Below are 26,070 nucleotides of genomic sequence, written 5' to 3' on the forward strand. Positions count from 1 at the left end.
TTTTTTGGTGTCCCCTAATCAACTTATTTCCCAATCATTTATGTAGATTTAATTATCATTATTAATTTAAAAATAAAGATAGCACATTAGTAACCAAATGTTAAACAGAAAGGAAGTAACACCAAAAGCAGTGCCTATTTCTGAAATATAGTTCTTTCACAATCCCTACGGTCCAGGGTGAATGAGTAGCAAAATACCCTAACCCTGTAATTTTGCCACCTCATGTCTGCTGTGTCAGAATGAGTTGGAATTTCCAGCATTGCTTAAAACATTTTAGGGACTTCAAAACTGTATCATTAGAATTTTTCTAGTAAAAACGTTTCCCTAGCTACCTTCTCACTTCCATTTTTCAGTAAAGCCCTCAGAGTTTTTCAGTATAACACCAGCCTGGCTTTTGGGAAGAGATTGAACTTGGGAGGATTTTATTTTCAGGCCTGCTCTCTCAATCCTTCCTGACACAAATGGCCCATGTATCTATCCCCAACCTAGGTACAGGTTGGCCCCCCAAAGACGTACCTCTTTTCTGAGTAAATTCCAGGAGTGTAATTTGCTCATGGCTTTGGAAGGACTATAAAACAGAGCGGTCTGGCTTAGGATCACTGAAGGTCACTGAAAGGGCTCCCTCTGGTCACATTTTCTTGCTCTAATAAATTACACAGCCTGAGGTTTGCATATGAGGCCAAATAGTCAGCCCTACTGACATTTGTTTCTTGTTGGTGGTTCTCTTAGAGTTTCTTGGATCTTGTGATTGAATTGGAGAAGCTAAACCTGGTTGCTCCAGATCACTTGGATTTATTAGAAAAATGCCTAAGGAACATCCACAGAATAGACCTGAAGACAAAAATCCAGAAATACAAGCAGTCTGGTAAGCAGCATTTTGGCCTCTCTGTGGCCTAAGGAAGTATCTGTGCATAGTGGGTTTCATTGGTAGAGACCCGTGTGTTGGACGGGTGGATGGAACAGAACCCGAAGGTCCACAGCTCCCACCAGCCTGTGGCTAGAGATCAGAACCCTTTATATCCTCCATACCCCCCATCTGCTAACTTCATCACCCAGCACCCCTGACCACACAGTCTTGGCCCTCTGCAAAATGCCGCCAAGCAGTTCTTAACATTCTGGTCTTCAGGAAAGAGTCTGCACCCCCATTTTCTGTACTGGCTGGTGGCGCTGTGGGCACTCAGGGCTTTTGAGTCTATGCTGAGCCCTGCTGCCTTGCTCCAGAGTTTGGCCTGACTTGGGATGATATCCTATCACTGGGGTCCTACAGCTGCCCTGCATATGTCTCCAGTTGCACAAAACCTCCTCATGCAAAAGGGCATCTTTTCTGCTGAGAACCCCTCCTCCCATAAAGGGGACCAGCGCACCCTGGCCTTCTCTCTCATGGCACCCCTACCTGTTGTCTTTTAGACTCACACTCAGCGTGGGCTCTGCTAGCAGTCTACTACCACCACAGGGCATGGCTGATACTCAGTGATCTACACACAGCCCTGCCCCCCCCACCCCCCAATGGCTGATTCAAGATCAAGAACAGGAGTAGCATTTTTAGTCTGTTCTTAATGACATCGATAGAAGAGTCATCTGATCTGATATTTTGAATTCAGTAAGGTGGCTGGAAAGTTTAGGGTATTTTGAAAGATCATGATTGACCATGAACTGAGCCACTGTTGAAGAGTCATTTGATGATAATTTGTAAATCTTAACTCAGAGCCTGTCTTCTGCTTGCAGCTCAAGGAGCGGAAACAAATTATGTAAATGCTCTCCAGGCATCTCTGCCAAACTTGAGTATAAAGGATCCTTCATATAACCTAAGGGTGAGTCTGGAGCAAATGTGTGGAATCCCAGCATGAAACAATTTCAGAACTTTGATAAAAATGTACACATTCTCCCAGCATGTACTTCGTTTAATATCTGAAAAAAATTGTGACAGAAATGTGCATTTGTCTTAAAATATGTATACATTCTTATAATTTCAAAGCTAACATGTGTTCATTGAAATAATTTGGAAAATACAGAGAAATATATATAAAGGGAAGAAAATAAATCACCTCCATGTTAACAGTTATTCCCTTCTAGTCTTTTTGTTTTCCTGTGTGTGTATCTACATATACAAACATTTTTTTCATTGTTCACTTGTTCCTTTGAAAATTTAGCTTCTTAAGTAAAAATAGGTAGGACATGCCCATGGGCAAAGAATTCAAAATGTGCTAAAAGAATTTTTAAAGTATATTTCCTCTTACCCCAGTTCCTTTCCCCAGAGGCAGCTATTGTTAACCATTTTCTTCTATCCAGAGATAATCTATCATATCACATATCATATTTAATTTGTATTTTTTTCTTCTGTACAAATGGTAGCACGCTATGTCCACTTGCTGATCTGAGAACTCTTACAAATTGTTTCGTATGAATCATACGGGACTGCCTTTATTCAATCATTGTTTTTAATGATGGAACATAGTTTCACTTTCTAGATGTATCAGTATGTTTAGCCTTTTCTTGTATATGTGGACTTTTAGATTATTTGCAACCTTTTGTTATAAAACAATACTTCAAAATAAATATCCTTGTATTTACCTCTCTGTGCATTTGCTTTTCATTGAGCTTCTTTTAATGATTTCAACAAAAGTGTTTTTGTTGTTGAGTGATGTTACTGAGTGATTGATTTGTGACCATAAATAATATGTAGTCACTTCTGGTTGTTGTGTTGGTCAGTGGTGCAAGGTTATCATTAGAACTGTGCTTCGGTTAATCTTTTATCTTGAGAAGTTAACCTTAGTGTAATCTCATCCTCATCCTCATTCCATATAAGGATATGTGGAATTTGTAGTCAGGACTTAGACCACAGTTTATAATCTGTGATTAAATCATAAGCACTTTCATAAAAGTGTGTGATGAACATATTGACTATACCTGTCATAAAAATAGTTTTGTGGAGAATATAATCTGTAAGAGATACCACTAAGCAATAGAATTTCAGAGCTCAGATGGATGGTAAGCATTATACTGTCCAACACCCTCATTAAATAAATAAGGACATTTAGGCCTAAGGAACATTAAGTGACTTCCCACCTCTACCTACCGCCAGACCTGGGCCAGTCCATACTCCTTTCTCTACACCATGGTGTATTTAATAAACTACATGGTATCATGTCATAGCTTAGATATATCTGTCATTTTTTTCAAGAATTAAATATGCTTTTTTTGTCCTTCTGAATCTCTATGATACCAAATCATGAGAGAAAACTGATTTAGGATTCAGATCCAGATTTTCTGGGCTTTCTCTGCTATTGTCTATCTAACATAAATTATACTGTCATTCTTAGTTAAAAGCCTGCCATATTTTTGTTATTGTCTTTCTATTTTGTTAATGCAAGTAATTGTATTCACTGTCCATGTAGCCTATTAAGAACCCACGTGCTCTGTGTGTAAATTTTTCTTTAAATTTGCTATATTAATCTGTGACCCTGATCATTCATTCATTTAGTTAGCAGGCACTGTGGCATATGGATTCAGTGAATTCCTCGCAAGATCTGGGAACTGAATACCTGGATGTTAACTCATACAAGGCTGCAAAAGTGCTTTAAAAATTATGGTGGCATTAAATAACACATGATACCAACATACTATAGAATAAAGAAGTTGTGGGAATTCCTTGGCGGTCCAGTGGTTAGGACTCCGTGCTTCCACTGCAGAGGGCACGGGTTTGATCCCAGGTTGGGGAACTAAGATCCCTCAAGACGCACTGTGCAGCCAAAAAAAAAAAGTTGTGACTCTGTAATATAATGCTTTTTATATTTATCTGCAATAAATCTAGCTTTGATTTCATGTTATATCTCTTTAATAGTATGTAAAAGTGAATGCACACCTATGTGGGGTTCCAAATTCTACCTAATATCATTATCCTCTGGCTAAGTCATTGGTTATTAGTGATAAAAGCAACTTATATGTTTTTCTTTCATTTAGATGCACAGACTTAGCTACAGACACAGCTTAATAAATAGTGTACTTCTCTCTTTTGGCTAGGATAGCTTCAGAGGAGAACTGTCATTTGAAAGCTGAGCGTATCAGATGGTTGACAGTGTGTGCTATGTGTACCTTACACAGGACCTGTCATCTGAGAAGAGAAAGGGTCTGTTCAATCTTTCACTCTCTGATTCATCCCATTCTGGCCCTCAGAAGGGTAGCTAATTTTCAAGAACCACTCCCACATGTGGCTTATGTGTAGCTAGGCATTATAGAAAAATAATAACTGGACATTTATTAAGCACTTCTGTGTGCTTAAAAGGCACTGTGCTGAGTACTTTGTGTACATTTAATCTTCAAAAAAATTATAAGGTAAATACTATTATTATCCTCATTTTGAAGATAAAGAAACAGACATACAGTTAAAGAACTTGCTCAAAGTTACATAGCTAGTAAGTGGCAGAATCCCACTCCCACTCTTAACCATACTGTACCTTGCCTCTGTGTTAAAGATCAGGTTGAATGTCAATTGCATGTTCCAACAGCTTTTTCTAACTTGGAGCTATTGTAGCAACTCTCCTATACCATATTCTAAATGCTAGTTGAGCATATTTACACATTCATTGTATTTTCACTTTGAATTGCTACTTTGGCCATAGAATATGGATTTATGGAGTTAATGGCTCTTGCTAGCCTTCTTTAGATAATTTAACAGTGAATTGATATTTTTATTTTTTCCTGGGTAAGAATCCTATCGAGATATTTAAAGAGGTGTAATATATAATGTCTCTGAAAAATGAATAGGGAGTGTGACCTTATTTTTTATATTTGAAGCTCCAGAATGGGAGGAGTAAAGAACACAGACTCATGATGGGACAACGTGACACTCAGAGTAAGACCAGCTTTTCTTTATATTCGTTCTTTATAAATGATTGATAATTCAAGTACAGAATGTTACATTTTTAGAGTTGCCTTTCTTTTATCTACATATTTTAATTAAGTTCTCAAAATAAAAAACAGTTAAACTCTTAAAATGTATTCATTGGCATTTCTAGGTATCTATCAAATTAGCTTATTTGAATTTAAACACCTCTTACTTCATCAGCTTCATCATCTTGACTATATTTTTTAAGAGATACAACATTTATACCTGAAATAGAACTATAACCAGGCCATGTTAAACATTAATCTAGCCATGGTAATGAACCATGTTAAACCAAATATCTAGCAGCAGGAAGAAGAAAGGTTACTAGGATCTTGTTTTATAGCCCATGTAATAAATCTAGATACTGTACAGATGACATTCCCCACCCCTACAAAGAAAGGAAGAAAAAAAAAACACCTAGTCATTTCAACCATAAGATTTAAGGGATTTAAGATCCCTCTCATCGCTCTTAAAACATCAGCACTTGATCCCATCATTTTCAAGAAGCGTATTTTTTGCTTGTCTTGAGTCCTCCTTGAAGTGAGGGCTGAGACTCAGTCTCTTACTGTAGTACTTAAGAACTCCCGGAGGTGGGGCTGCATAGACAGGTAAGGAGGACTCAGTCTTCCCTGAGGAGCTTGGAATTTGTGTGCAGGGGCGATCCTGAATGCAGAGAGCAGGGCAGTGGCCTGATGGAAACCTCCTCTATATGGCAACACCTCATGACTCAGCCGACATGCTGTCTGTGTGCACCTGCAAGCATTCTGCCCAGCTCAGCCAGATGGAGCAGCTCATGCCCAGCATTCCCTATGTAAAAGTCAGCTCTCCAGCAAAAGCTGTTGAGGAGCAAATTAATTTCTGAGGTGACAGTGTGTTTCTTAAAACACTGGTGAGGTGGTGAGAATTAGCTGTTTAAAATGGGAGACCTGGTAGATTTGGATAGGAATTTAAAATAATCAGTGTTTTTTCCATTGGGCTGCCTGATGGCAGGTTTATCCTTGATGGTAATTAAACAGGTGAGGTAAGTGAGGCTCCCAACAGCCCTGCAGATCCTTAGGAGAGCTAGTTGCCTGCTTTTGCCTGGATGTGGTTCATTTGCTAGTAAAAGAGAAAAGCATCCTGATAACTTGACCTTAATCTAATAGAAGTTTAAAATAATCAAGTATTCATATTATTTTGGACTTCCAAATAGATTTCAACTGGATGATGATGATAATAACTACAATAACTACAATTTATTAAGCACTTTTAGTAAGTGCCCTGAACTGAGATGGACATATTACATATATTATTTTGCGTGTTTTTAAAATTCTGTTAAGCCATGATTGCTAAAATACAAAAAGATAAAGTGAAATTTCCTCTTAATTCTGAGTATCAGACCTAACCACTATTAATGTTTGATCTGTGTACCTCTAGTAAGTATATGTAGGTATATGCACGCAAACACATGTAAAATTTTTAAGTACGTTGGCTCCATATTATACATATTTTTCAGTAATCTGTTTTTCACTAAATACATCCTGCATATCTTTTCTTGTCAAATACATAAATATTTCTCATATCCTTTTTAACATTGCATAGTATTCCATTGTATATATCATAATTTATTTAACCAGTTTCATGTTGGTAGACTTCTAGTTTCTTTCTAGCTTAGGGCCATTACAAACAGTCCTTCAGTACATCTCCTTGACATTTTTGCACACGTGCTCTATTATTTCCTTAGGATAAACTTCTAGAAGCAGAATGTTGGTTTAAAGGGTATTGCCAATTGTCCTTTAAAAAGGCTGTTTCAGGGCTTCGCTGGTGGCGCAGTGGTTGGGAGTCCGCCTGCCAATGCAGGGGACACGGGTTCCTGCCCCGGTCTGGGAAGATCCCACATCCCACATGCCGCGGAGCGGCTGGGCCCGTGAGCCATGGCCGCTGAACCTGCGCGTCCGGAGCCTGTGCTCCGCAACGGGAGAGGCCACAGCAGTGAGAGGCCTGCGTACCGCAAAAAAAAAAAAAAAAAAAAAAATAAGAAGACTGTTTCAACTTATACAGCATTACCATTTGAAAGTATTCATTTCCCCCAAACCTTACCAAATATTGGCATTTTCTTTGCCTGTCTTTAGACATTATTTCTCATTTTTGCAGCAGTCATAAATTAGATGCTCATCTCAGAGATTAAAAAACAAAACAAGGCAAACAAAGCCCAACACACCCTGAGACTTCAGAAACTTGCCCAAGATCACAGGACTTGTTAGTGATGGTGCTAGGGTTTCAGCCAGCCCTTTATGGCTTCAAAACTGGTGGTTTCTCCACCTCCCCGGGACTAGTAAAGTCATTTTTTATCTACAGAGTTTGCTCTAGGTTCATCTATATTTCCTAAGCCCACTGTCCCCTATCTTACCATTGACATTTTATTTTATGATCTCCCAATATCACTGGACTAAGAAAACATGGCCATCTGTTCTATAAGTGGCAAACCCACAAAAGCTTTCCCTTCTCTGTGTCTCTAAGGTTGTTCCCTTGAGGCATTGTGCACAATTTCAGCACATGCAGTAAAGCTATTGATATTGTTGGGTGGTTAGTTTATTAAATTCTCCCTATCAGGTTAAAACCTCAGCAGTCACTGGGTCCTTACCTGGAGAAGGGCAAGGGAGAGGCTTCTTTTACTTCTATTTAAGCAGTTTTTCTACATAACCCCTGTTTAGCATGGGGACTTGTGTTTTCTTATCAGTTAGGTTTTTCAGTGTGAGGTTAGAAGCTTGGGGCTGAGTATAGCTGGGGAAAGAAAAGACAGTAGGGGGAAGAAAATAGGGAGAGAAAAATGGTGAGACATAAAGAAACGCAGCCCGCAGGGACTAGGATTAGGGCTAGTTCTCCTTCAGCTTTGTAAATGATTTCTCTCTCATCCCTCAGGAGAACCAGTGAAGACATCCATTCAGGAATCAGAAGCATTTTTACCTCAGGTACAGAATAAATGATCTGATTTGGTATTGTATTGTAAGCACAGTATCTGTGGAGAACACTGATGGCTTTAAAAATATCTGTCCATTAAGAATTCTTTGTAACAACAGGATGCTGAGGGTGTGCTATTCTGAGAACTCTTCTGTTCTAAAGGGGGACCTTGGATGTAGCAAAGAGAAAGATGTTGAAGTGGATTGCATTAGTGAACCTTGGAATGCAGGAAAATTCCAAAGTGGCATTTCTCTTCTCAGCTGAGTGATGGCTGAATATATAAATAAGCAGTGACACTGAACCTTGACTTGTTCTGACTTTTTCTATGCTGATACCTCTTCTCCATAATAGAAAGACCTCCTTTTGTATTGGTTTGGAAAGATATCACTTGTCCAATCTTAGGTTACTGTGGAAACATATGACCCATCTTTTCTCTGTGTTTTAAATTATCTTTATCCCACAAAGCTAAGACATGCGTAAAGAGACTGCAATTTTTATTAAAATTAAATAGAAACTGAAATAGCTTGTTGATATGGAAGGGAAATGTCAGCTGTGATGACTTCAGCCTGTGTCTATTGAGTGACTCACCTGCCAAAAGGAAATTTAAGGAAATCCAAAAGAAAAGATCACATGGGTGGAATCTTGAGGAAAAAAACAATGTTTAGGGTCTTTAACAATCCCTGCTTTCCTCTCCAGCACGTACTGGAAGAGAGATACAAGATGCAGAGCAAGCCCCTGGGAATCTGCCTGATAATTGATTGCATTGGCAATGACACAGGTAGGTGTGAATGCTCCAGATGAAATGATGCTCCCACAGTGAGATCACAGTGAGATCACGGCACACACAAGCTGTATTCATCGAGTGATCCACACTAGCTGCTGTAACAAACCAATGCCAAAATGTGGTTTCACACATGAAGGGTAGTTTCTCACTCATGTTGCAGTCTGGTGCGGGTGGTACTGTAGAGCTTTGTTCCATGTGCTCATCAGTGGTGTCATCATCTGAGGGCTTGGAGTTTTCCTCAGGATCCTCTATATCTGGCTGGTGGATGAAGGAAGCGAGTGGAAGATCTCACAAGAGACTTTAGGGGCAGGCCTGAAAGTGATATGCATCATTTCCACCCTCATTCCTTTGGTTAGAACTCATGTGTCCCATCCAACCACAGTAGACAAGTTGTGTGTCATGAGGAAAATGAAAGGAGGTTGGGGGAACACATAGCGTTGTCTCTGGCACAAAGGCAAACTTTGTGAAAGTTGGTGAGCTTCAGTCTTGTCTTTCCATGCTGGATGCTGTGGCAGGGAGGAGTCCTGGGATCCAAAGGGGGGTTTAAAATGGAAAGTTTTCTGGGCTTCAGTATTATCAGATACCCCATCATTTCACCTAGATAGACTCTGAAAGCTTTTCTGGGGAACATTAAAAATAGGATGGGCTTCCCTGTTGGCGCAGTGGTTTAGAGTCCGCCTGCCGATGCAGGGGACACGGGTTCGTGCCCCGGTCCAGGAAGATCCCACATGCCGCGGTGCGGCTGGGTCCGTGAGCCATGGCCGCTGAGCCTGCGCGTCCGGAGCCTGTGCTCTGCAAAGAGAGAGGCCACAACAGTGAGAGGCCCGCGTACCGCAAAAAAAAAAAAAAAAAAAAAGGATAAATTTGTGTTCACTTAGAGGCAATGTGTCCCTTAGTTCTGTCACCCTGGACTTTGGTTACTGGCCTGAGTGTGTACTACCTGTGTCTCAACTTTGGATCTGAATCGATTCTTTTGCTCAGTTGTTGGATTTCTGACTCGAACTGAATTAGTCACTGATGATGCATCAAAAAAGAAGAAAAGCCTAGATAAGTACAATAACATTGGGTTTAATTATTTATCTCTTTCTTTTCAAAAAAAAATTTATTTATTTAAATAAATTAATTTATTTATATTTGGCTGCGTTGGGTCTTCGTTGCTGCGCGCGAGCTTTCTCTAGTTGCGTCGAGCGGGGGCTACTCTTGGTTGCGGTGCGTGGGCCTCTCATTGCGGTGGCTTCTCTTGTTGAGGAGCGCGGTCTGTAGGAGCACGGGCTTCAGTAGCTGTAGCTCGCGGGCTTCAGTAGTTGTAGCTCGTGGGCTCTAGAGCGCAGGCTCAGTAGCTGTGGAGCACGGGCCCAATTGCTCTGCGGCATGTGGAATCCATCCGGTCCAGGGCTTGAACCCGTGCCCCCCGGCACTGGCAGGCGGATTCTCAACTGCTGTGCCACCAGGGAAATCCCTATCTCTTTCTTGAAAGGATTGCTCCTTCTATTTCCACAGTTGTCCAGCTTCTCAACATTCTCTTAGAATGAGTCAGAACTGTCTTCTAGGCTCACTTAGAATGTTACCATGGTGAGTTTTATGGGAAGAGAATCCAAGAGAAGATCAAATTAGCAAATATTAAGCTGAATTTCCCAGGAGTTCATGTATGATCTCACTTTCTCATGTCCTGTATTTGGATGGATGTAAGAAATGCTATCTCCTGAGCTATAGATGTGTCCTTTATTTATTTATTTAATTTTATTTTTCTTAAATTGAGGTGTAGTTGATGTACAAGACGTGTTCTTTCTGTTTTAGCCATTAGTATTCACATGAGAATGAGAAAATATTTTCTCAGTGAGTAACTTCCTGCTTTAAAAGAGATTGTGTAATTGTCCTCCTCTTTTGGTTGTAATCAGTTCTGCTTCATGCGTTAGCAGGAAGTTCCCAGCTGGACTTGGTGCAGGATGTGTATCTGTTGTATGAGGAGAACCACAAAGATAAAGCCATGACTTGTGAATTTGTGGCTATAATTCACTGTCTGCTTCCCTTGCTGAGTTAGGGGCCTCTTTTAGGCAGGGACTGAGTGTATATTTGTATTTTTCTGTATTATAGGATTGTGATCAGAGTTGAGCCCTGGAATACGACTGTGTGGGTTTGAATCATGGTTTTGCCATGGCTTAGCTTGTTACCTGTGGCAGTTTTTCTAGCCTCTCGGTAGCTCAGTTTTTCTCCTGTAAAATGAGTTAATAACAGGACCCGCCTCATACGGAGGTTGGGAGGAGTGAATGAGTCCTACCTGTAAAGAACTTACGGCAGTGCCTGACACACACTGTAAGCACGTACTAAATGCCAGTTAATGTTATTTGTCCATTTTGTTTGTTTAATTTTAGCTGCAAACCACTGAGCTAGAACTTGCCATGGCTTTGTGCTTGGTACAGGGAGCCTGACCCAGACAAGTGAGGGACCAGAGAACTGGAGTCCTGAGGCCTGCTCTGGGCTCATGGGGGAGTGGGGCAGGTCCCCATAGCCTGGGGCTAACTGGAATAGAAGGGGTAACACCAAGAGGGGGTAACTTTTGGGGACATACACAGGTGGATAGCTGGGGAGACTACTACTAGTCATGGTATGAGCAGGCATGACAGAGAAAGAGAATCTGAACACAAACGCCAGGGGGAGGGAGGGCAGAGAGTGGCATGGTCTGATGGGAGAGAAAAATGGAAAGGAGCGTAGAATCAGAATCTCTAGGAGCTGGAGCAGGGGGCCTCTTTGATGAGGTAAGAACAGGTATTGGCCTGAGGTGCATTTGTACATCTGCTTCCTTGACTCAAGCTCTCCCTGCCTCTGGGAACAATACAAATAACTGGGCTTGAGGCCACATCTACAACGCCCTTGGGCTCAGGTGGCTAACTGACAGGTAAAGAAACCAGACAGCACACTCTTACTCCTGTTGTGTTGCGGCTTTTATCAGCTGACGGGTCCTGAATCCACGTATACACGCAGCTGAGACTCAGAACAGCAGGAGAGTATTAATTAATGTGAAGTGGATGACACAGTTTCTTCTCACACTCCCGCTCTAGGCCTCCAGCTCTTCAGTTTCCAATTCCCCTCCCAGCGATTTTTCTCTGAGGACTCCAGGCTGGGAATCCTGCTTGGATTGACAGTAGTCTTAATTATGTGCAACACGTTTCATTTCTTCATTTCCTAACAGCCCAGTTCGTCTAGGTGATTCTGTGGGGTTTCCTATGTCTCTTCCCTAGTTAACTTTCTCACTTGGTTAACGCTGAACATTTGGGATGAGTGCAGGAGTCTGGCAATAAACATTATTACTAGACATGAGGGCTCTCACTTCTTGTAATAAATCTCTTATACATATCACTGTATTATCTTATTGGTTCTTTTCTCTGGAGAACCCTGACTAATACAAGTTTTTGTGTGGACATATATTTTCAATTCTCCTGAGTGGGATTGCTGGTAAATACTGCGCCCCTCACCACCTTTTTAAAAAACTGTCTCAACTTCTCTTCCTCTTCACAGCTTCTTGCCCAGAGCCACTTCAGCAGCCCACTAATTGTTCTCTCTTCCTAAGGATCTAACTCTCTCAAACCCATAAAAAAAAAAAAAAGAAAGAAACTAACAATAATATGGTAAGACTAACTTGAGGGTGGTAGTGATCAGGGTGTAAATTTTTGTTGTTGTTGTTGCTGTGTTGGGTCTTCGTTGGTGCGCGCGGGCTTTCTCTAGTTGTGGTGAGTGCGAGCTACTCTTCGTTGTGACGTGTGGGCTTTTCATTGTGGTGGCTTCTCTTGTTGTGGAGCACGGGCTCTAGGGCACGCCGTCTTCAGTAGTTGTGGTGCTCGGGTTCAGTAGTTGTAGCTCTCGGGCTCTAGAGCGCAGGCTCAGTAGTTGTGGTGCATGGGTTTAGTTGCTCCACAGCATGTGGGATCTTCCCGGACCAGGGATCAAACCCATGTCCCCTGCATTGGCAGGCAGATTCTTAACCATTGCGCCACCAGGGAAGTCCCAGGGTGTAAAATTTATTAAAAATATACTATGTGTCAGGTGCTTTGCTAATTCCTTTACGGGGATTCTCACTTAATTTTCATAAATATTACTGCAAGATAGGTACTATTATCCCCATTTTCAAGGTGAGCAAGCAGAGCACAACAAACTCCCTTTCTAACTTTTCTAGTTAAGTAATAGAGTCGGGATTTGAAAGCTTGACTGCAAAGCCTCTGCTTTTAGCTACTTTGCTCTAAGTTCCATGCGGGTGGGGAGCTTTTCCTATGTGTCTCCAGAACCTGGAACCATGCCTGGTACGTGGGAGCTCAGTAAATATTTGTTGGGTGAATGAATGAAGGAGTAAGCTCTACTGGTCTTGGTGTGTTTCTAAAACCATTCCTTTGTACCTGTAGAATCTGGAAGACTCTCTTATACCTATCTTTTCCTGTCCTCAAAAAAAAAAATCAGACTTTTATCCAGAATATGTAATTTCCCCAAACCTTTATAGGTTTATTCTTCCTTTATCCCATAAATGTTTATTGCACCCCTACTATTGCAGAACACCATGCTTGGGACTTCCCTGGTTGCCCAGTGGTAAAGAATCTGCCTTCCAATGCAGGGGATGTGGGTTTGATCCCTGGTCGGGGAACTAAGAAAAGACAAATACTGTATGCTAACACATATATATGGAATCTAAAAAAAATATATACATGGTTCTGAAGAACCTAGGGGCAGGACAGGAATAAAGACGCAGACATAGAGAATGGACTTGAGGACATGGGGAGGGGGAAGGGTAAGCTGGGACTAAGTGAGAGAGTAGCATTGACATATGTACACTACCAAACGTAAAATAGCTAGCTAGTGGGAAGCAGCTGCATAGCACAGGGAGATCAGCTTGGTGCTTTGAGACCACCTAGAGGGGTGGGATAGGGAGGGTGGGAGGGAGACGCAAGAGGGAGGGGATATGGGGATATATGTATACGTATAGCTGATTCACTTTGTTATACAGCAGAAACTAACACAAAAATGTAAAGCAATTATACTCCAATAAAGATGTTAAAAAAAAATAACTTAAATATAAAAAGCAGTGAATGGGGCTTCCCTGGTGGCGCAGTGGTTGGGAGTCCGCCTGCCGATGCAGGGGACACGGGCTCATGCTCCGGTCCGGGAGGATCCCACATGCCACGGAGAGGCTGAGCCCGTGAGCCATGGCCGTTGAGCCTGCGCATCCGGAACCTGTGCTCCACAACGGGAGAGGCCACAGCAGTGAGAGGCCCGCGTACTGCAAGAAAGAAGAAAAAAAAAAAAAAGCAGTGAATGGTATAGTTGATACACCAAATCATGTTACTGCAGTAAAAGATAAGTTTGGTAGAGTACTGAAGCAAAAAGAAATAAGTTCATATTAAAGTTTGGACACATAAATTATTCAAATTAAAAACAAAAACAAAAGACCCCACCATGCTTGGCCCTTTGTGAAGCAGGTATGGAGGCCATGAAGTAGAGTCTGGCCTCAGAGCCACATTGTGAACAAAGATAAGGTTATAAGGTTATTGTTTGGTGGCTCATTCTTGAGAAGAATCCTTGGAGTAGTCAGTAACCTCTTCTTGGAGCAGGCATGGAAACTTAAGGTTTTGAGGCTAATTCGTTCAGTGGCTTTGTGCTTGGTGTCCTCCGTGTTGCGTCACCTGTGTCAGAGACCTAGCAAAGCTAGACCTGTGCGAGGCCCTGCTTCAAGGTGCCCTGACATAGCAGTGGACTTTTGCTCTGGTTTGGAGCCAAGAAGTGAAAGCCTCACATCACAGACACTGGACTCTGGACCTTGACCTAGGGCTCTGGCTGGTTTTTAGGCTGCTGACTGAAAGCTGGTGTTAGCAGATTGTAAGAGGACGTGTTTATTCCTCTCTTTTCTCCCTGCTCTTTCTGAAAAGCTTGAAGATTTTTCTATACTTTTAACCAGGCTAAGGCTTAGATTCTTCTAGCAGATGCTGCACGTTTCCCTGGGAAATCTTGCCTAAGAAACTTCCTCTTCTAACAGAGCAGCTAGTCCTGAAAGCCCGGAGTTGATCGTAGAGATCTTTGCAGTGGTGTTGATTGGAGCTTGGCTGCTCCTTGGGGTTACCCAGCCTCCTTTCCTCATTTTCCCTTAATGGAATGGGCAACAAGCCAAATCAGTAGCATGTTCCTGCACTGATAGATGTAAACATATCTCAGCAAGGGGAATCGGAGCAGCCACTGTGGCCTCTGCTCCTGAGCTTTGAAGACACGTGGTAAGTCACACATGAGATGGTAGATGGAGGCCTTGTTCCCATGGAGCGGCTACTGCTGCCTGCCAGCTTGAGTGCCAAGGAAGTGGGGTCTTCCCTCTTAACCCCTGCGGGATTAGCAAACTATTAACGATAGCTTCCCTGTGGGCAAAAGACCAGGAAGTCTGTGGTGGTATGCTTTTTTTTTCTGGGCATTCTTATCCTCTGAGATTAAGCAGCCATTCAGTTGGAAACCTAGCATCACTAATGAAATTTCCCTTTAAATCAGTGCTACATAGCAAACCCTTTTTTCACAGACAGCATAAAGCTAGGGTATAAAGAATTATAGGTCCAAGATCCCTTATTGGAGACCCTTGCATTTCAAAATTTTAAAGTTTTAAGAGTTCAGAAAGATGACATGGCCCATATACCGTAATTTATAGAACATTCCAGTGGGTTCTAGGGCAGTACCCCATAATCAAATATGTGACTATTTCTACAGCAAAAGGAATGGATACTTACACTAAGTGGAATAAAGACTATAAATAGCTTCTCATCGGTTCAGGAAAGGTTTTGCCACAAAATGAGTCAGGGAAAAGAACCTAAGTTTTTCAGAGCTTTTGGGGTCTTGGAACTGTGGATAGGCGTGGTGGGTATGTGGAAAAGCAGAGGACTTTTAGGCCACCCGAGGGGCCATAGAAGCCTCTCTTGACATGTTTATTATTGATATTGTTTTCTCCTAAGAAAAGCTAGTCCAGAAGGAAATACTAGTGATCTTTTGTGCTTAAAAAAAAAAAAAGGGCTTCCTCGGTGGCGCAGCGGTTGAGAGTCCGCCTGCTGATGCAGGACACACGGGTTTGTGCCCCGGTCCGGGAAGATCCCACATGCCGCGGAGCGGCTGGGCCCGTGAGCCATGGCCGCTGAACCTGCGCGTCCGGAGCCTGTGCTCCGCAACGGGAGAGGCCACAACAGTGAGAGGCGCGCGTACTGCAAAAAAAAAAAAAAAAAAAAAAAAAAAAGAAATAATTTGTTCCTCTTTAGGAGATTTGCAGTGCATGTTGGCCTTAAAGTTTCCGAGCAGTGTTCCTGTAACGAAACCTGGTTAAGTCTTGTCAACCTTGCATTTCTCATTCACATTTGACCTCAAAACTCCCCTTTCCACTAAGAATATCCTGCCCACTTGTGTTCCATTCATGTGCTTTATAGTAATTTGAGCTGGGCTTATTAAAGGTGCTCAATAAGTGATCATAAATAGACTGAGGAAGCATCCCCTCTTTCTTATTTATTCTATACATTTATTTAATGAATCCCCTTTTTTAGATAGTGTCAAGATACATGTGAGCTCATTTTCGGTCAAAACACATTCTAAATGAATGAGATCATGACATTTTATTTAGTTCTTTGGATTTCATCTCAGTAGTCCCCAGATGGGTGGGTAATGCTGATCCTAGCCCTTCACTAACAGCCCTGTACTAATTTCAAGGCCAGAAGAAACCCCTCATCATTTCAGGAAGTTAATAAAGGAACAGCTGAATTTTACAGACATAGGGCTGGGTCAGGAGTGGGGTTTGCAGGGTGGGTAGAAGGAGAAGTGGGACTAATGCAGTTGGTTGAAGCTTGATTTTCCAAACTCAACACCCACATTTTTCTTCCCCTATTTGCAAGTAAGGACAAGGAAGTTACTGTTGATACATGGGACACAGAATCTGGCTGCTCTGAGTCCATTTTAGTTTAGACTGTAGAGACCTCCCTCTGGGTTCTAAGGAGGTATATTCCATGCAAGAGAGGCATCGCAGGCAGGCTCCATGATTTGTGGTGCAGTGGCTGCCTTTATGTTCTTTAAAACTAATATGTTTGAATAAGCACTCACAGTTTGCAAAGCATCTTGACAGAAATCTCAGTGGGTCCTCTCAGCCACCTTCTGGAGGACACGGTATAGGCATTGGTATTGATCCATTTTATATATGAATAAACTACAGATGTAATTTGTTCAAAGTCACACTGTCACAACCCCCTTGATCCTATAAATTAGACTGGGCTATATCTGTGTTCTTGCTGGCCCAAGAGAGAACAACAGCTGGCATCAGTCCTCACCAACTGATAGAGGAAAGATGTGCTGTTATTGGGAAATGCCAGCTGTGATGACTTCAGGCTGTGTCCATTGAGTGACTGTTGCCACAGGGATATTTAAGGGATGCTCCATCTTGGTCTGAGGCCCATCCAGATTTGGTGTTCTGATTGGCCTTATACTTGGCCTTGGGGACTTCTATGGCTTTTGGGTTCACCTCCAGCTTTTAGCCCTTTTCCTTCTGTTGTATTAGGTAAGGACTTCCTGCCCTAGACCTCAGATTTGCATCTCCTTCTTAGCTCTTCTGCTAGTGTAAGTTAGTTTTTTTTCAGGACCAGTTAGTTTTTTTTCAGGACCAGGCAAGGTTCAGACCAGTAAGTGGGTGGAAGAGCCAGGACTGAAACTCAGATCTTGTGATTCCAAGACTGTTCCTCTTTCACCCGTATCACGCAGCTGCCTGCTGACTGCCTTGTGACAGCCCAGCTGCTGCTTCAGCCAGAACCTGCGGGGAGCCCAGATAAAGAAAGGAGGTTAAGGCACAGGGCAGCATGTGTTCTGTCCAGACCTCTGCGTATCAGGATGGAAAGGGAGACTGTGGCTTTCTTTCAAGGACTTTGATAAGGGAGTAAATCTATCAGTGAAAAGAGGCTTTTGAGGGGAGCAAGCCAGTCTGAGATAACAAGCAAACAAAAGAGCTTCGCGTCTGGTGTTTCTCTGTTTGCTTCTGCCCCCTAGAGGAGAGAATGCTCCATGACCGGAGAGTGTGGCTCCTGAAAGGGAGAGTTTGGACTAAAGCAGTGGGGACGGCACTGGGGTCCTAGTCCAGGTTCTCTCACATGGTACAGCACTTGGTTTCATCCCGAGCACAGAACTGGGTACTGAAGCCTTGCCTACACCCTCAGAAGCCATGCCTAGTGGGCGGTGCTGCTACGCCTTTTCTACCACTCTGAGATCCTATGTGGACAAGTGAGGTATTTAATAGGTTTTCAGCAACTGTCATTTCCTGATAATACTTACTTATCACAGGGTTTTAAGGGGGTTGGCACCTTCTTTATATCTCTTCATTATGACGTGACATATATATATATATATATATATATATATATATACAAATTCATTTTTTTCACCCTTACCTACGGGCCAGGCAGAAGGAGAAAAGTAAGTAGCCTAACTACATTCTTAGGGAATGGTTATTATCGTTTCCTTTTGTTGACTTACCTGGTGAATTAGTTATCTGATAATGTGTACAAATCACTCCAAAATTTAGTAGCTTAAAACAACAATATTCATTTATTTCTATCTCTCACAGTTTCTGTGGGTCTGGAATTTAGGAGTGGCTTAGCCAGGTTGTTCTGGCCCTGAGTCTCTTGGGAGGTTGTGGTCAGATGTCAGCTGGGGTCATCTGAAGGCTTGATTGGCTTTGGAGGGGCTTCTCAGGTACTCAGTCACGTGGCTGGTTGGTGCGAGGCCTAAGTTCTTCTCCATGGAGGCCTCTCCACGTGGCATTGGGGACCTGTACTGAGTGTTCTCAAGACATGGCAACTGGCTTCCCCCAGAGTGAGTTGTTCCACAGTGACCTGGCTTTGGAAGTCACGTTGTATCTCTTCTACCACATTCCACTCATTAGAAACGAGTTACCAAGTTGGTCCACATTCAAGGGGGGGGGGGGAATTACACTCTATCTTTTTAAGGGAGGAGTGTCAAAGAATCATGGGCTTATTTAAAACCGCCATATCTGGCAGGATGTGGGTCTGCTGAGTGGAATGTTCTACAAGACTCTATGTGATTGTGTCCAGATACTGCTCATAGGCTGGGTGAATTAAATTAAGAGCACACAAGCCAGCTCTTATTTGTCCAGTGGCTGCTTAGATTCCAGATTTTTGTTAACCCAAGGCTGTGTTTCTTTTCCAACTTTTAATCTTTTTCCGTTTCCTGCTGAGAAGCCAGAAGAGAAATTGTGATTGCTTACTTTTACTTTTATAGTTTATTAGTGGTTGGTCAAGTTGGCAAGAGAAGACAGTTGAAACTGTTGGTTGAAGCTGTGAGTCTCTGAATTATTTGTCTCTCCGTACTTCATATTGTTCCCATTTAATGTCGAGAATTGGGAATTTGTAGTAAACTGTTATATGTACCTTCAGTGATTTATCTCCCCTTGACCCCTTTGTGTGATGCCTAAACTGGTATGAGATAGGACCCCTCTGTTCCTTGGTGGAAGTTATAGGTACTCTGATTACTACCATGTTGTTTGGTTTGGGGTGAATGCAGTCGTAGGCTTCTGGAAGGTCATACCCCAGGGGAGGAACAGAAGTGGGTACATAGTCCTGAGACAGGGAAGCAAATCCAGAGAAGTGGCTAATAGTTTGGATGACAACCTGAATTAGGAGATTCTTGTTTAGCCTCTGGGCTTAGGACAGAATGGTTTTTCTGCTCTGAAAATGGACTAAGAACTGGAGGCATCCCTCAGACAAGGAGTAGAAAATTAATGGGTACCTCAAAAGGTTGTGGACTTTTTGAATGAGGAAGAGAAAGATGTCTCTCTTTGCTATTAGAAAGATGAAACAATTCGGTACCTACTTCTCCAATGAAGGCAAACGGAGCAGATGGGAACAAAGTAGGTGGGTAGGATTTCTAGGGTTCCAAGGCCATAGAAACTTCTAGAAGATGAACACAAAGATTTTAAAAAAGAGAACAGGGAATATTTTTATTGAGCACCAGGAGCTTTATTTGTATTATCTCATGTCTGTGAAGACAGCATCCTCATAGGGTGGGTATCTTCACTTCCACTTAAAGCTAGGGAGTCCCACTTCCTTAAAGCAATGCAGCCTATAGGTGTGGTGAGGTCAGTGTTAGAAGGCAGGCTTGTCTGCTTTTTCCACTGCCTTACACCGCTTCTCGAGGCAAAGTCAACCCAGGATTCCTGGAAACTAGGAGAAGAATCTCTGGGGGCCCTGTAGGGCAGGAGTCCCCAACCCTCCAACCACTGACTGGTACCGGTCCAGGGCCACACAGCAGGAGGTGAGTGACGGGTGAGCAAGCGAAGCTTCAGCTGTATTTACAGTCACTCCCCATCGCTCGCATAACCGCCTGAGCTCCTCCTCCTGTCAGATCAGTGGCGGCATTAGATTCTCATAGGAGCGTGAGCCCTACTGTGAACTGCGCATGCGAGGGATGTAGGTTGCGCGCTCCTTATGAGAATCTAATGCCTGATGACCTGAGGTGGAGCTGAGGCAGTGAAGCTAGCGCTGAGGAGCAGCTGCAAGTACAGATTATCATTAGCAGAGAGGTTTGACTGCACAGTGACCATGTTAAATCAATTGCTTTCAGACTCATATCAAAACCCTATCAGTGAGTGGCAAGTGACAGTTAAGGTGCATCTGGTGGCAGGCTTTAAGTCAGAATTCAACACTTACTTTAGTCCACGCGTGGCCCACCCATTAGTTTATTGACCATTTCCGTCCACACCTCTTTCCCGCACTGTGCACTTGTCTCAGTCACAGTTTTGGTAAGCCCGCAAGCTAACCCGAGCCAAAATAGGTAAAAAACAAACAGTGCTGGAGAGCTTCTTTGAAAAGAGGGAGGGCTTCCCTCGTGGCGCAGTGGTTGAGAATCTGCCTGCCAATGCAGGGGACACGGGTTCAGGCCCTGGTCCAGGAAGATCCCACGTGCCGCGGAGCAACTGGGCCCATGAGCCACGACTACTGAGCCTGCGCGTCTGGAGCCTGTGCTCTGCAACAAGAGAGGCTGCGACAATGAGAGGCCCGCGCACCGCGATGAAGAGTGGCCCCCGCTTGCCGCAACTAGAGAAAGCCTCGCACAGAAACGAAGACCCAACACAGCCAAAAATAAATAATTAATTTAAAAAAAAAGAAAAGAAAAGAGGGAAAGACCTAATGATGAGACAGCAGAAGACCCTAAGAAAGCTTCATTTTAAAGGAAATACCAAGAGTCCTACTTAAATTATGGGCTCGTTGCAACAGGTGATTCACATTCTCGAAGGCTGCTTTGTATAATTTGTGGCGACTGGCTATCCGACGGAGCCGTGAAACCTTCAAAACTGCTTCACTACATGGAGACCAAGCACCCTGCATTAAAAGACAAGCCTTTGGGGACTTCCCTGGTGGTGCAGTGGTTAAGAACACGCCTTCCAATGCAGGGGACACGGGTTCGAGCCCTGGCCTGGGAAGATCCCACGTGCCGCGGAGCAACTAAGCCCACAACTACGGAGCCTGCGCTCTAGAGCCTGCGAGCCACAACTACCGAGCCTGCGCGCCTAGAGCCCCTGCTCTGCAACAAGAAAAGCCTGCGCACCAAAATGAAGAGTAGCCGCCTCTCGCTGCAACTAGAGAAAGCCCGTTCGCAGCAACGGAGACCCAACGCAGCCAAAAATAAATAAATAAATAAATTTATTTAAAAAAACAAACAAAACGACAAGCCTTTGGAGTTTTTCAAAAGAAAAAAACGTGAACACGAAGAACAGAAACAATCATTGAAGGCTACCACTTCATCAAATGTGTCTGCATTGAGAGCATCATTCTTAGTGGCTAACTGCATTGCTAAAGCTAAGAAGTCCTTTGCTACTGGTGAAGATCTGATCCTGCCTGCTGCTCAGGACATTTGTCATGAACTTTTAGCAGAGGCTGCAGTTCAAAAGGTGGTACGTGTTCTTCTTTCGGCTAGCACCATAACTAGATGAATTAATGAAATAGCAGAGGATATTGAGACACAATTGTTAGAGAGGATTAATGAGTCACCGTGGTACTCAATCCAGGTCGACGAGTCTACCGATGCTGACAACAAGGCAACAATGCTTGTTTTTGTGCAATATATTTTTCAGGAGGATGTACATGAGGATATGTTATGTGCACTTTTGTTGCCAACCAACACCACAGCTGCAGAACTATTCAAGTCTTTGAATGATTACATATCAGGAAAACGGAACTGGTCATTTTGTGTTGGTATATGCACAGATGGAGCGGCTGCCATGACTGGATGGCTTTCTGGTTTCACTACGGGTCAAAGAGGTCGCTTCTGAATGTGTGTCCATAGCAAAATGCTGGCTAGCCGAAAAATGGTACCTGAACTTAACAATGTTTTGCAGGACATGGTTAAAATTATCAACGACATTAAAGTACATGCCCTTAACTCACATCTGTTCGTGCCCCTCTGTGAGGAGATGGACACAGAGCACACACATCTTCTCTTATACACAGAAGTGAGATGGCTTTCTAGAGGTAGATCACCGGCCAGAGTTTTTGAGTTACGAGAGCCGCTCCAGGGATTTCTTGTAGAAAAACAGTCACCACTGGCAGCACATTTCAGTGACACAGAATGGGTCGCAAAACTTGCTTGCTTGTGTGACACATTCAACCTGCTCAACGAACTCAGTCTCTCACTTCAGGGGAGAATGGCAACTGTGTTCAAGTCGGCAGATAAAGTGGCTGCATTCAAAGCCAAACCGGAATTACGGGGGTGACGAGTGAACATTGGGATTTTTGACATGTTTCAAACATTAGCAGAGATTTTGAAAGAGACTGAACTAGGGCCTTCTTTCTCCCAGCTGGTGCACCTATCTCAGCTTTCAAAAGAGTTTGAGCATTACTTCCCAACCACAAAAGACCCCCGAACTGGGAAGGAATGGATCTGCAACCCATTTGTGAATAAGCTGGGTGAATCGACTTTGTCCGCGCTAGAAGAGGATCAATTGCTTGAGATCACAAATGATGGTGGCCTTAAAAGTATGTTTGAGACAACTTCAAATCTCCATACCCTTTGGATTAAAGTCAAGGCGGAATATCCTGAGATTGCCACAAAAGCACGGAAAAGCCTGCTTTCATTTCCAACATCCTATCTTTGTGAAGCAGGGTTTTCTGCAGTGACAGCAACCAAAATGAGATTACGGAGTAGACTGGACATAAACAACACACTTTGGGTGTCACTGTCTCCCATCACCCCCAGATGGGACCATCTAGTTTCAGGAAAACAAGCTCAGGGCTCCCACTGATTCTGCATTATGGTGAGTTGTAGAATTATTTTGTTATATATTACAATGTAATAATAATTGAAATAAAGTGCACAATAAGTGGAAAGCACTTGAATCGTCCCGAAACTTCACCCCACCCCACCCCCAGTCTGTGGAAAAACTGTCTTCCATGAAACCGTTCCCTGGTGCCAAAAAGGTTGGTGACCGCTGCTGTAGGGCGTCTTGGCCAAGGGCACCCCCTTGCTTAGTCAAAGGCTACACTGGGAAGTAGGTCATGAGAGGAGCTGAGGAGTCTGGGAATGGTCCCAGCTTAGATCCAGGGGCCTCCGGATCAGCTCACAGCATGTGGAGGTGAGGGAACTCATGACCTGGGTCACCCTTTCTGTGGCCATTGGATCTAGGTTTGGATCTGCATGCTGCAAATGCACCCATTCCTATGAACTTGTGAGTTATTGTAAGAAAGAGCCCTTTGAACAATCCCCAACTTTGTTTTGGTTGAAAGGAAAAAGTATTTTTCCTCTCCTGGTTCGTTTAGACTAGAGGGGGGCTCAGTCTCTGCCCGTGGCCAGATGCAGTGGTGGCCTCAGGCAGGGGAAGTGGAATAACAGGGGACGGACCAAAACTGGGAACCTGGGACATGAAAGTCACATATTTCATGTTTTAGGCTGATTCTATCCCTCCTGCCCCGTTCTTAGGTCCTTTAAAGCCTCAAACTATGACACAATAGCAGAAACAGACAAGTAATGGAGATTAGACCATGTTTAGGATTGCTACCTAGTGTCTCTTGAGCGTTTCTTACTCCTGTGTGTGTGTTTTTTTTTTTTAATTTTTGGCCGCGTTGGGTCTTTTTTGCTGCGCGCGGGCTTTCTCCAGTTGCAGCGAGCAGGGGCCACTCTTTGTTGTGGCGCGCGGGCTTTTCATGGCGGTGGCTTCTCTTGTTGCGGAGCACGGGCTCTAGGCGCATGGGCTTCAGTAGTTGTGGCTTGCAGGCTCTAGAGTGCAGGCTCAGTAGTTGTGGCGCACGGGCTTAGTTGATCCGCGGCATGTGGGATCTTCCCGGACCAGGGCGCGAACCCATGTCCCGTGCATTGGCAGGTGGATTCTTAACCACTGCGCCACCAGGGAAGTCCCTCCTGTGTTGTTTTTCATGTTTGTTTGTTTTTTCCAGACATTCTTGAGGAAACCTTCACTTCCCTGGGCTATGAAGTCAAGCGTTTCTTACATCTCACTGTGGAAAATATAATGCACATTCTTGGCCAAGTTGCGCACATGACCCAACATCAAGACTACGACAGCTTCGTGTGTATCCTGGTGAGCCGAGGGGGCTCCCAGAGCGTGTTTGGCGTGGATCAGACTCGCTCAGGGGTCCCTTTGGATCATATCAGAAGGATGTTCATGGCAGATGCATGCCCCTCTCTCTCAGGGAAGCCAAAGGTCTTTTTTATTCAGAATTATGTGACACCAGAGGGCCAGCTAGAGGACAGCAGCTTCCTGGAGGTGGATAGGCCATCAGTGAAAAGCGCAGAATCCAAGGCCAGGCAGCCCGGGGCCTGCATGATTCACCGAGAAGCTGACTTCTTCTGGAGCCTGTGCAAAGCGGACGTGTCCCTGCTGGAGCGGTCCTCCCCTTCACCGTCATTGTACCTGAAGTGCCTCTCCCAGAAACTGGGGAAAGAAAGGTGAACCACCCAAGCTGTAGCGGATCCTGGCCCCAGTTGTTTATTTTCTGCTACCAGGGTGGAAGTGCCACTGTGCCATATTTGATGCCCTTTTCTTCAGGGGGAGGGATGTTTCGTTCCTTGTTGGGGTTGCCTTAGGAGTATGATATAGACTCTGCACAGTTTATGAATGCTTTGTACTTCAGAAGGTCATATAGTAGTCAGCTTGTGGTTTGGATATTTTTCTTCAAAATTAAGAAAATTTTTTTTCTTATTACAAAAGCAATACATACTCCTTACTGAACATAGACCATGAGATATAGATGCTGAAAGCAGAACATAACAAGCAGTTATAATCCTACTTATTAGAACTAATCTGTTAACCAGACCTTGGTGTGTTGCCTTCCAGATCTTTTTTGGATACCGATGCAATCATATATAAAGATGTTTTTTAAGCCAAAATGAAATCATAATTTACTGTTACTTTATAACCTGCTTTTAGTTTGTGCAACAGTATATTTTTACATGTCAGGAATCACATTTTTATGGCATCATTTTATTTTATTTATTTGTTTAAATATTTATTTATTTATTTATTTATTTATTTATTTTTGGCTGAGTTGGGTCTTCGTTGCCGCGTGCAGGCTTTTTCTCTGGTTGCAGCGAGCGGGAGCTACTCATTGTGCGGGTTTCTCTTGTTGTGGAGTACCGGCTCTAGGCATGCGGGCTTCAGTAGTTGTGGCACGCGGGCTCAGTAGTTGTGGCTTGCGGGCTCTAGAGCGCAGGCGCAGTAGTTGTGCACAGGTTTTGTTGCTCCACGACATGTGGGGTCTTCCCGGACCAGGGCTCGAACCATGTGCCCTGCATTGGCAGGCAGATTCTTAACCACTGCGCCACCAGGGAAGTCCCTATAGTATCATTTTAATGTCTGCAGAGCAGTCCCTAATATGGCTATAGCATAATTTACTTGGCCAGTCTTTAGTTATTGGGCAATGTTTTGCTTTCACAAAAAAGAAAGTGTTCAACATCTTTGTAGCTCAGTATTTGTGCTTATTCTTAATTGTTTTCTTGAAGGGAACATTCCCAGAAGTGGAATTACTGTGTTGAATGACAAGCATTTTTAAAGCCTCTGATGCATCTCATCAGATTGTCCTCTAGGACAGTTAGACCAACTTTTTGTTTTTTGACCACACCACGCAGCTTGCAGGACTTTAGTTCCCGGACCAAGGATTGAGCCCGGGCCTCTGGGAGTGAGAGCGCTGAGTCCTAACCACTGGACCCCAGGGAATTCCCATAGATCAGCTTTTATGAGAGAGTCTGCATCCCTGAAATCTCACTGATACTGTGTGCTCGTTTATTTCCCCAAGTCTTGAGGTTGATAGGTGAAAAATGGTACCTGGCTATACAGGTCTGCAAGTCTTTGTAACTTAGACATTTTTGATGTTTATTGGCAAAGATACTTTTCTAAGGGAAACGTTGGTGTCCATTTAGGATGAGGGAAGCCTCAGTGTACCTCACATGTAAGATTAGC

The 26,070-nt window shown here is 43.4% G+C and overlaps 1 protein-coding gene across 9 annotated transcripts in view; it reads left to right on the forward strand.

Annotated features, from left to right (window-relative positions):
- LOC308622130 (CASP8 and FADD-like apoptosis regulator) overlaps window positions 1-26,070 on the forward strand; it is a 91,092-nt gene that overhangs the window by 20,704 nt on the left and 44,318 nt on the right. For 7 of the 9 annotated variants that reach the window (XM_081243271.1, XM_081243269.1, XM_081243275.1 and 4 more), the window contains 6 exons: window positions 730-865; window positions 1,726-1,811; window positions 4,795-4,852; window positions 7,787-7,836; window positions 8,522-8,603; window positions 24,050-24,560. In XM_081243271.1, the coding sequence (XP_081099397.1) occupies window positions 730-865; window positions 1,726-1,811; window positions 4,795-4,852; window positions 7,787-7,836; window positions 8,522-8,603; window positions 24,050-24,560 (923 nt within the window). Of the gene's footprint in view, window positions 1-729; window positions 866-1,725; window positions 2,572-4,044; window positions 4,127-4,794; window positions 4,853-7,786; window positions 7,837-8,521; window positions 8,604-24,049; window positions 24,561-26,070 lie in introns of those variants that run through there. The other 2 variants (XM_081243277.1, XM_081243270.1) reach the window with 2 other exon arrangements.

This window comes from Mesoplodon bidens (genome assembly GCF_964165515.1).
Source record: "Mesoplodon bidens genome assembly, chromosome: 8".
Taxonomy (NCBI): domain Eukaryota; kingdom Metazoa; phylum Chordata; class Mammalia; order Artiodactyla; family Ziphiidae; genus Mesoplodon; species Mesoplodon bidens.